This window comes from Crocuta crocuta, unplaced genomic scaffold (genome assembly GCF_008692635.1).
Source record: "Crocuta crocuta isolate KB4526 unplaced genomic scaffold, BGI_CrCroc_1.0 scaffold30, whole genome shotgun sequence".
NCBI classification, from domain to species: Eukaryota; Metazoa; Chordata; class Mammalia; order Carnivora; family Hyaenidae; genus Crocuta; species Crocuta crocuta.
The window spans coordinates 13,762,693-13,774,197 of record NW_027528345.1 but is presented as its reverse complement, the minus strand read 5'-3'; the positions used below and the strand labels follow the sequence as shown (position 1 = coordinate 13,774,197).

Below are 11,505 nucleotides of genomic sequence, written 5' to 3'. Positions count from 1 at the left end.
ATGAAAGAGGATCAGACAATAAAAGGGAAATGCTTTCTCTCCCTCCCTACAGTTATCCGGATAATTGCATGAATTCTTCCCTGAATACTGCTGTGTCCTCAGGATTGGGATTTCAGCAGGAAGCACAGGGGACAGGATTCCAAAGGGGGGAAGTTGAGAGGGTCCTGCGTTGTTACATTCCCAGACTTTATAGTTCTGTCTAGTGTTACATTGTTTCTTCAGGCAAAGATCTTTGTTCTCCTTCAGTCATATTTCTCCCTTCCCCCTCCCTTTCTTTCTCTCTCCCTCCCCCCCTCTTTTGGTCCCTTTAAAGGAGACTCAGATCATCTTGTGCTCTTAATAGATGACTGTAAAAGTAAAATTAATTCCCCCCTGCCCCTTAATATCAATATCTCTTCGTTAAGTATGCACATCGGTGAGAATAAACAGAATTAAGTGTTGCAACCCAAACCAGCAATTACATCCAAGGGTTTTTTTTTTTTTCTATGGGGTCTGGCTTATCTGGGGGTGTTCATTCTGCCGCAAATAACCAGGGGTTATTTGTATTATTATTTTTTTTTACAAGCTCACTGGGGCCTGTGCCAGCACCAACCTGGTAGAAAAAGCAACCACGAAGCCAGAGAGGGAAGAGAGCTCCAGACAGCGATGAAAAGGAACCACGCGGAGTAAGGCAGGGAAAGGAGGAGGCAGCAGGTCCCAGAATAGACGTGGCAGAGAGTGAGACAGGCAGTCACAGACAGAGGTTTCCGTATTATTATTATTATTGTTATTATTGTTATTATTATTTTAAATTTGGGGCTCATTGAAGAAAAGGGAAAATTCGGGGGAGTGGAGAGGAGAGGGAGTTTTCCAGGTCAAAGCACAAACGCCCCAGAAGGGGAGAAGGCTGGATGAAGGCGTGCGGATGCCAGAGCAGCACCGGGCTCTGGCCCTGGCTCCGATTCCGGGCCACCGCTGCCCTACACACCATGGGCTGGGGCCTCCAAGCCCCCCCTCGAGGCCGCCAGGGCTTCCTCACTCTCCTTATCATCTCCATCTTTATGACGAGGCTTGTTAACAAGACCAGCGAGCTGGCCACGCACATCTATCTCAGCGCTTACGCTCAGCCAAGCATCGGCCGGCACGGGGACTAGCAAGGCACTAATTAATTGATTTCTTCGGACAGTAAAATATGGCAGCGTCTACACGGAACCCATAAACAATATCTCTGCGGGGTGTGAGTGCATTGTCTCTCAAAGAATTTTTCCACAGGCGTGTGTCAAGTAGCGGATTTTTCGCTACTAAGGAAAGACCCAAGTGGGACTAATTTTTCCGGGGAGGAAACAGAGTTAGCTCAGTGTCAGAAAACGTTTTAAGCGGTTACTGCCTCTTCGAAAGTGTTAGGAGTGGATTTTGTTGCAGAAAACTTGGGCTATGCAGTAACTTTTCCCTGCTGCTTGTGTAGACCTGGCCAGTTTTAGGGATGGGAAGCGGGGCTGAGGGGCTAGGTGGGCCAGAATCTTCTCCCTGGTTGGCTGAGAGGGAGTGGAGCTGCTCTGGGGTTTGAGAGGAAGGAAAGACTAGGTCCAGCCATTGCTTTAGACTGTCTCTCCAGACTCCAGATTTTAAAAATAAATTTTAAAAAATTTAAACAGACTTTGGCTTTCAGGAACCCTGTGTGCCCACTGTCCACCTGAAACTTGCCTGTTACCCCAACCTGGCTGTTATACACCTTATCAGGTCACTGCGCCTCCCCCACCCCCCCACCTTCTCAACTGGCAGCCTAGAGTAACTCTGTAATATATTTACCTTAGATCTAAAAGAACAAATCCTGAGACACACGGCGGGGGGAAGGGGGGGAGGGTTTACCTAATTATATAATGTTAATTCCATACAGGCTGTGATTATTCAGTCAGACCCTGCTGCAAACAGGACTTAGGATTCTAAATATAGACTCTGACTTTAAGAGGTATAACAGGGAAATAGAGATCGGAGACCACTTACACAAATAATCCATGTAGACCTAGAAGGGGTTTTTGGAAGATGGAAGTAACAAAAGAACAGAAAGACAGAAAAGAGGCTCAGTTGATGGAGATTGTCATTGCCAAAGCGTGAGCTTCCTCTAGCCACTGTTTGTAAGATAGCCAAATAAACGTGTATTGTAAATACAATAACAGATGAGCTCAAAGAATTTACTTCCCTGTGTTTGGTACATGCACACCATGTAAACAAATTAATTTACAGGACATATTTTTCATGCATCGGGTAGACATTCAATTTGTATATATAGCAATGATGCATTTTCCATGTACTTTTTATGTGGCTGCATTAATATCTGGATGCATTTTCCACGCATGATTTTATACGTCCTATGGAGTGTGTACATCTATGTAGCTAAATAGATGCAGGGGCTGTGTATTCCCTGTGTAGGATAGATATGCGAGTGTACTGTTTATGTAAATGAATCTTTACACGTGGTGTTCATCCATGCTATGTGTAACCTTTTCCCAGAAGGTTGCTATCCCGTCCAAATAAAAGTGCCTCTGTATGTATATTTTCTAGAGAAATATATTTTCCATGCCGAGTATGTACATATAATATAGATATGTGTGCATTTTAGACTATCCCAGTATGTTGGTTACGTTGGCAGTTCCGCCGAGAATGCATTGTCTGAAACCTCTTTCTCACGCCCCGCATACGGACCCTGCATCTTTCACAGGGAGCTCTCCGAGCAGGAACCGCAGACCTGTCCTCGAAGGAAGTTCTCCACTCCGGGACGTGGAAACTGACAAAGTGAAGGCTTGTCTCCTAGTCTCCAGGAAGTGGCTCTGGCTCAGAGAGGACGGATCACCCACCGGCGGCCGGCTAGATCACACGGGCTAAAGGTCCGCCGCGTTTGGGCCCGTCCAAGCCCAGTTCCCCGGCTCCTTTAGGAGGCACAGGCTTCAGGAATCTCCGCCGCTGGCGGTGAGAAGCCCAGCGGGAGGGCGGCCCGCCGCTGTGGGGACGCCGCGTGCCCAGCAGAGGGAGGGCACTTAGCAGAGAGGCCTGGTTCCCACCGCCCGGCAGCGCCCCAACTCCGGCTGTACTTCCAGGTCTCCCGCAANGTGCTCGGGGCGGGGCTCGGCAGCCTCCACTGCTCCCGCCAGCAGGGGTCATCCCGTCCTTTGCGGGGGCCCGGCGGCCCTCGGGCGCCGACCAGAGAGCTGCTGGCGCTGCCGGGCGGGGAGCCGCGCGGAGCAGCAGGGGCTGAGAGGCGCGCCGGGTNGGCCGTCCGCGCGGCTGCAGGATCCGCCGCCTGCAGCCCACCCCGCCCCCAATTACACCGGACCCTTCGGCGCCTCCATGTGCCCGCCGCGCAGAGAGGGTTGGGGGCTTCGGGGTGCGTTTCCCGCGCGGGCCCGGGGCCCAAGAACAGCTCCTGCTTTCCTGGTAATGGCGGGGAGGATGGGCGGGGGCTCTGGCCAGTCCGGAACCCAAGGTCCCAGAGGTTTGCTTTGTTCGTAGATCGAGCTGGCGGTCCCTGCTCTGCTCTGGGTCTGAGCCATCGATCGCGCTCCGGCTTTCCGGCTGCATTAGCATCCACGGGACCGGGACTGGCCGGGCCCATCTCCCGCCCGCTCTCTCTTAGCTGCCTTAAATACCCTGGCTGTTGTCTGTGCAGGTCAGAGTGGAGTCGAACTGGGTGGATAGCCAAGGCCATATACACAGCTCATTTGGATGGTATAAGCGTACAAATACACAGCAGGAGAATTATTTCCACCCGAATTATCCAGACAATTCTCTCCATGTCTTGCTCCTCAAGACCCAGTTAGTGACACGGGGTTCTTTGTCTTAAAGTTCCTGGAAGTAAATTGTAGTTTGAGGGCTTAAATCAGACAAATGGTTGCAAAATAGATGCAATCCCTGTCTAGATGCAGAGTTCAGCCTTGCCCCGACTATTTGGGTTGCCGCTCCTACCATTACATTCTCTTTGGCAGAGAGACCCAAGGATTTGTTTTGCAACCATGGAGAGGTTACAGTGTCTTTCCTTCTCTGACAGTCTCCCGGTTTTTGAGTCTTGGGACCTGTGTAGACACCACCCAACAAAGTACCTCCTCTCTCAGATCTGCAGTGTCAATGGGACTAAATCAAGGGGATAAATTAAAGGCCAGTTACTCCTAACTTCCTAAATTCACTCCTTTCTTTTTAGCCAGAAATGTCTTCACTGTTAACCCTCCCCTGTAAGGATGTGTCCTAGGAACAGCTTGGTCTCTGGCCTGCATTCACTGGGATTCAACACCCTCACCCTCACCTTAATTCAGACCCAGGCACAGCCACCAAGTCCCTCTCCCAGCTCAAGGCTGCCAGAAGCTATCCAGTCCCCAGCTTTGTCTGTACTCTGTGGGGGCCTTTGTATGAGCAACCCCCAAAGCTTGGGATCTCCTTCCTGCCCAAACCCTTCAGCTGCACAAGACAAGCTGTGGGTTGGGGGCAAAAGGAAAGTGAGGTTCACTCTAAAGCTGTTAGTTTTTCTAGTTGCAGGAGTAAGGAAAAGAAGGGAGGGAGAGAGAAAGAGTTCAAGGCAGAAGGTGTGGCTTGGATGTTGGGCTCCGTGGGGGCTCCTGCTATCCAAAGTAGGCCCAGAAGGGTGGAGAGGGAATTGGGAGGAGACTCCATGATTGGAGCCAGGCTGTGAGAAAGGGAAACTCAGGGACCAGAGGCACAAAGGTGGAGGCAGAGGGGGGATGTTCCACCTAGAAGGAAGGGGTGAGGCGGAGGTGCCAAGAGCCCATGGGCTCTGCTGGAACCCAGTCTCTGGCTCTGACCTGGCCTCTGGCATGACCCAGAGGGGTTTGCTGGCTGGGAGAGATGGAGCCTCTCTCACCAGCTCCAAGGGGTCTTTAGTCCCCTGCCTACTCATTTTGCAGTGCTCAAAATGTGCTCTCAGAGTGAAGCCATGGGGTTAGACCTGTGGAGTTGACGTGTCCTTCTACCAATCCCTGCCCCCTACCCCAGCGCATTCCTTCCATCCCTGCTCCAGTCTGCTAGAGCCCCTACTCTGGCTTCACTTCTGGGGATCCTGCAGCTCAGACTTCCTCTTTCTGGCCCTGAACGTGGTTTCAGCCTCCTCTGGGCTGTCTACATTATTTTTATGGCCACATGACTCCTTAGATACCCTCTCCTCCTCCCCAATCTACTGTCCCCCAATTTTGTCTCTGCTAGTAATTGCTTGGGACTAGAGACGGCAGCTCATCAACAGAACTTGGTTGCTCGTATATTTTTTTGTTGCCCCTGCACCAGTCTTCCTTTATTTTTATGCATTTATTATTTTTATTATTCACCTGAGCTGGGAGGAAATAAAGTGGGGGGACAGTTAGGAGCCTGGGAATCCCATTCTTTCTAAGCAGAGAAGACCATGTAGGGGGACCCAGTACAACATTTTTTTTCTCAAAATAAAAATCACATCATCATTCAGTCATGTTTTAATTATTATTATTAATATTAATATGATGAAGCAACTCTGTACAAGGACTATATAAAGGGAAAACGTGCTAAAGACAGACGTTTGAATAGGAGGGCACACTACAGAGAGCTGGGGAGGGCATCTACCCACAGAGACTAGACTAGGTACTAGCAACAGACACAGAGAACAGGACACAGATTGACAGAGAAGCTCACGGAGGTCAAGTTTAAAGCGACAGGAAGAGAATATTGCATATCTTTGCACCCCCCCCCGCCCCTTTGGGAGTGTTCTGGTCTCTCTTCTCTAGTAGGCTGTGGGAGTGAGGCTGGAGTGGTGAAGCTTGAATCCAGCACCCCAGAGCCCACAAGGTCACAGGAGGAGCTTCATGAAGGGGTACACGGGTGACCAGGCAAAGGGGAGACTGCCTCACACACAAGGCCAGCCCACAGGGCTGTGCAGACAGCAGGGATGGCGCTGATTTCTGCGAACTTGTATATGGGCAGAACAAGTTTATGTCAGTGGGGAAGTGTGTCAGGTGCCTAGTGGGCGACGCGGGCATGTGATTGTACGGCCACTCTGCAGGGCTGTATTTGGGGACATGAGGCTGCCTGCTTACAAGTGCCACAAGGAGAGCGGGGTGGGTCCAATGGGCGTGCTGGGCTCAGCTGTGCCTGTGTTTACCCATGCCTCTGCACGGTCTTGTCCAGGGACTCGACGCTGTGTGCTGGTGGGAGAACAGAGGCTCTGTGGATTGCCACTCGAAAGGGGTGTTAGGGGAGACTCTTCCCAGGCAGGAAGAACTCCAAGCTGGCGGGCCAGTTCACAGTGTCCAGGCTGGGCTTAACTCTCATCAGCTCCCTGTTTCTCACCTTCTTGCTCCTGGCAAGGGTGGGTGGGCAGAGGGGAGGTGGGGGAACTCTCACCAAGAGGGGTAAAAACAGAGTGCAGGAGGGTGCCAAGCTTCTCCACTGCCTCTCTCTCTTAAGCCAGCCTAGCTCTAATGGGCTGGCGCTGGGGCCTGAAGGGGAGTTTCAATAAAAGGCCCTCTGCAGAAGAAGCCACTCTTTGGCTTCCGACCAGTTCTGAGGATGTGTCCCTCCTTCTGCTCTGGTCCTTGTAAGGCGGAGGCAGAGGAGCCTGAGACAAAGGGCGACGTTGGGGGGCGTGTGGAGTGGGGGGTGGGTAAAAGAGAGAAAGGAGTTGTGTGGGGGGCTGCAGCGCCCCCTCCTTCATTGTCACCAGCCTGGGAAACCCGGGCTGAGCAGGGGCCTCTGCGGCCGGTAGCCCCTTTAGGGGCAGATTCTCCTCCTGCCTCGTAAATTATGCCGGTCCAGCCTCTGGCCGGCCGTGACCGTGAACGCCAGCGGGGAAGGGAGAATCAGCGGCGGTAGCCGCGGCTGCCAGAAACTCTCCCGGCCAATCAATGCCTCAATGCCGCGCTTCGCAGCCTCTTTCACAGCCTCTTGGGTTTCCTGGAGGGCCAGGTGGGGGTCCCAGGGGTGGCTGCTAAGCCTGAGGCTGCGCGCCCGCTCAGCTCCCAGTTCCGCGCTTGCGGCTTCCGGTCCGCAGCCGCCTGGGCGGCAGGAAGAGTGCCTGGCAGCACACCTGTGAGCAAAAGGGCGGGCAGAGGGCTGGGGACCCGGAGACTTTTCAGGCAGCCCGCCCTAGAGGGGACTTAAGGCTGACGGTCGCCTTGTCCGCAGCCGGGTCTGTCAAACGCCTGTGCCTCTGCCCCTTCGGCCTCCAGGCCTAGAGGACCAGACCCCAGTGGGACTTTACCGGGCATTACTGATCACTCTGTTGTCCCAAACCGCACTTCCTCCTAGGCTCCCCCACTTCCTCCTGCCCTTCCATAGCCACGCCGACCCCTTCCAGTCTCTCCACTGATCCTCCACCCCTGCTTCCTCCTCTCCACCTCTCCTAGCCCCAACCGCAGGGAGTTTGGGGAGTCTTGGTCCCGCTGTCCCCACGTTTGCCTACTGCAGGCTGACTTAAGACCACGGAAGGAAAGTGGTGGGAGGGGGGGCGCCTGGATTACCTTTCCTCCAGATCCTCAGCCCCAGGCCCAGTGCCCCAGTCCCACTGCAGACCGGTCCTTCCCCAGCACGTCCGCCTTCCCGGTCGGTCCCTATCCCCTGCCTGCAGCTGTGGGCTTCCTCTCTCCTCGGCTGGCTTCTTCCCTTCTCTCTGGGGCCTGGCAGGGCCTGCTGGGGGTGTGTGGGAAGGAACCACAAATAAAACAGACAAGAGGATGTCCAGGGAGGGCCTGCCAGAGATGCCTGGCGTTCTAAGTGGGGACGGTGTCCCAGGCAGCGCCCCCTCTTGCTCTCTGCCAGAGACAGGCTCAGTCCGGGGCCGGGGCCCGTGTCTTGCCCCCTAAAAGAAGGAGAGAGCTTGCTCCCTCAACAGAAGTCTTTTCTTTTTCATTCTCCGGTTCTGAAACCAGATCTTGACCTGCTGGTCACTAAGATTCAAGCGGTCTGAGAGTTCCCTCCGGCGCTGCCGTGTGATGAACTCGTTCACCAGAAACTCCCCCTCCAGCTCCGCCAGCTGCAACTTCGAATAGGGCTTGCGCTTCTTCCGGGAGCGGCTGTGAATCGGGTACCAGGGCGCGCCTGGGTGGAGACGAACCGGCAGCGTTGGCCAGGGGACCATGAGGTGACAAGCCCAGTGCCCTCGGTCTTTCCCCAGCCCTTTTCACCTCGGCCTAACCCCCAACCCCAGGCCCTTGCTCTCCCATCTCCTCTCTTGTACGCAGACCCTCATCCCCATCAACTCTCCCACCTTCATCCTCCTCCCCCCCCCCTTCACTCCTTCTCCTGGCCTCCTCCACCCTACTTCCCACCTTCTGTGCCTCACTTCTCCCCAAAGCTCTTCTGCCCCCGGATATCCTGGCCCCTTTCTTTCACCTTCTCCAGGATGGGGTACCTGATCTACTAGTACCTGATCTACTAGAACAGACATGAGCCAGTGGCCAGAGTAAACCAGGTCCACTGGCATTTCTTCAGAGGAAAATAAATGTAGGTAACGGAGCCTGTGCGAAGGCCGAGGGCGAGGCCCTGAGAGCAGGGACCAAGCTCTCGGTTCCCACCCCGCACCCCTAGGCCTGGGGAAGTCTAGGTCAGAATCCCCTTCCCCGGAGCGCCCTGCCGCCTCCAGCCTCAGGTCCACGAAGAAAAGGAGAATCTCTCCAGNCTCAGCTCACTTTCTGTCACCCCAGGCGGCCCTAGCTCAGTCCTACACTGCCCGCCCCGGTGAGCTGTCCGGTGCTGAGTACACCTCAAGAGTGGGCCGGGATCCTTACCGCTGGCCGCGAGCCCGCCGCCGGGGTTTAAAGGCGATACCAAGCTGCCCGGGTCGCCCGCGCCGGCGCCCTTGTTGCCCTCGTTGAGCAGGGACGAACTGGAGTCGGATTCCAGCGANTGCTCCTCAGGCTTCAGGCCCCCGCCGCCCTCGGCGCACGGCTCGCGGTAGTAACCCTTGCTGTCCTCCACGCGCGCCAGCTCGCACGTGCGGCCAAAGGGCGGGTTGAGCGACACTGGGCTGCCGAGATAGGGCTGCGGGTAGCCATTGCAGGGCTCCGCCGACGGCCAGGGCAGCGAGCACACGTTGTCACGGCGCGGGTAGGACAGCGAAGGCAGCCCCGGCAGCTGCGCCCCGGACGCGCGGAAGTTGGGGAAGTAGAACGTGTCTCCCGTGTGGATGTTCACCAGCGGCCCCACAAACCCAGGATTCAGGAGATTATGCTCGCCCATTTCCGCGGGGCCCGACCGGCAGCTTCTACTTTATTGCTATCTGACATTAAACATAGTTAAACCTGCGCCGGCCACCCATTGGCCATCCAGCTCACGTGGGCGCCGCCGCCAGGGGGATGGGTGGGGACAGCGAATCCCCCCACCCTGCACCAACTCCAACTTCCCCCTTCCCCACTCTGGGGGGGGGGGAGAGACAAAACTCGGGGGCAGATTTATTCGCTGGTTTCTGGTTTTTAAAAATACCATAAAACCTAAAGCAGAGAGTGAGTCAATCGCCCGACACGGGGCAAGAGGGAAAAANATGTATTATCTTCTCGCCAACAGCTGGCCAAGCACAGCCTGTCCCTCTTTAATTAGCTCCTTTATTAACTAAAACCGTTGGAATTTACAATATCTCCCCAATAAATTACTATTAGATATTGTGTCATATAAAGTTTACTGGCTGTTTAAGGAGACGGATGAGCCCTTTGGCTCGGGGTTTATTTACAGTAGAGGCGAAGTGGGGGTAAGGACAGGTTTCCCTGCCACTGTCTTTCCCAGCGCTGTTGCTGCTGCTGCTGCGCTCCTCTTCCTCAGCTCTTTCTGCACAGGAGTTTGGGGGAACACTTGGGGTCCTCTCCTCTAGGAAGGACTATGGGAGAATTGTAATGCTGGGTATTCCCAACCCCCGCTCCCCGGAGCAGGGAGCCACCCTAGCCTCACACTGCCACTCATCACTCTAGGATGGATGTAGAAAGGAGGCAGAAGAAGCAGGGAAAGGAGGTGCGCAGCTCCATGTGGACCTGACTACCTGCTCTTGAAAACCTGGGGGCCTGAGCCACTCTTCCCTGTGACTCCGGGGGTCACACGGGCTTCTGGAGGTCTTCCAGAGTCCTTGCAGCAAGAGGCTCCTGGACTCTTGCAGGGATTTGGCTGGCCCGAGAGGTTCTCGATTCCCACTCCGGAGGAGACCCCCACACTCCGCTTGCCACCGGGACCATCAGATAGCAGTGCCAATGCCAGTAGGTGTGCTGGCGGTGAGGGCGAGGACTCTGGGGAATGATCTTGTTGGGGGGTTAAAATTATATTTGTGGTGCTAATCCCAGCAGCGCCTTCCAGACAAGCCTGAGAACCCCACGCTGGCCATTGATGAGATTAATCGGTGTCTGCAAACCACAATCTGATCTCAACTAGGTCCACAGAATACAGATAAGTGGATTAAAATGAAAAAGCAAAACAAAGCCTTCAAAACTAGGTGTATACTATTGGTGTCTAGTAGACAAACGCTTGGATTTCTCTTTGATTGTTTCAGCCTCCTCTACAATATGCACGGCTTTAAGTAATATAAGGTAAAATAGTTCCGCAAATGTCTAAATACGGGGAAACATCGGAAGAGCTAGACGAGAGACCGAGAGGCTCCGCGAGAATACGGCAGAAAGCAGCCCATATAGGTGAAAGCTAAGTATCTGAGAATGAGCTGAACCTACAAAAGCAGATCGAAGCCGAAGATTCTCATCTCCCCTTTTTCTCTCTCTCCTCTGCAGGACGCGGCAGACAGAAACTCAGACTCTTCGAATTCCACAGCTCGCCGGGCGATTTCATCCCAAACCCGAACTGCTCCCTCGGACAGAAATTTGTCCGCAAGAGCGTCGCCCTGCCCGGGCGCAGCTCAGAGCTCACATCGCGGCGCCCGCCCCTCGCCCCGCTTCCCCTTCCCCGCCCCGGCGGCCCGGCGGCCGGGCCGGGTCCCTCCCGCCCCCCGGAGCCCGCCCCACGTCCGCGGGGCCCACTTGCCGGAACCGAGGCCGAGTGGTGAGATGCTAGCCCCGTACAGTCACCTCCAGTGAGAACGGCGCGAGCCGGGGCGCGGGGCAGCGGGCAGGAGACCGCGTGGATTGGCCTTTCGGTGCCTAATTGATTAAGGGGCTGCGCGGCTGCAGAGAGGAGCATCCCTGAGCTGCAAACCCCACGTCATAGCCTCTCCAACATCCTATTTGTGCCCTCTTTTCGAGATGCATTAACGAGCACCACCGAAAATTTAATTTTTTTAAAAAAATTTATTTGGGGGTTATTTGGGGCATAGAGATAAAAAGGGTGTGACTTGAATACTGCGGCTGTTTTCGACCAGAACACTGCGCCGGCAGCGAGGTCTCCAGGCCTCCAGGCCTCCGGGCTCAGCCGCTATTGTTGGTGTGAGGGGTGCCTGCGCCGCGTAATCACTGGTCCGTGTGGGGTAGAGGCGTCTTCCCGTTCTTTTTTACTCTTCCAGATGACACCAGTCTTCTAAAGAGGGGACCCCAGGTGGAAGGTCTCAGCCTCCCCCTATCCCTCCCTAGCTCGAAAATC

At 54.7% G+C, this 11,505-nt stretch overlaps 1 protein-coding gene across 1 annotated transcript; it reads right to left on the bottom strand.

Moving 5' to 3' along the window:
- Nucleotides 1-7,801: 7,801 nt before the first annotated feature.
- HOXC12 (homeobox C12) lies at nt 7,802-9,180 on the bottom strand. Its single transcript, XM_077753621.1, has 2 exons — nt 8,730-9,180; nt 7,802-8,040 (listed from the first exon to the last, which is right to left on the bottom strand). Exons 1-2 carry the CDS (start codon nt 9,178-9,180, stop codon nt 7,802-7,804), a joined length of 690 nt encoding a protein of 229 aa, XP_077609747.1.
- Between the last annotated feature and the right edge of the window lie 2,325 nt (nt 9,181-11,505).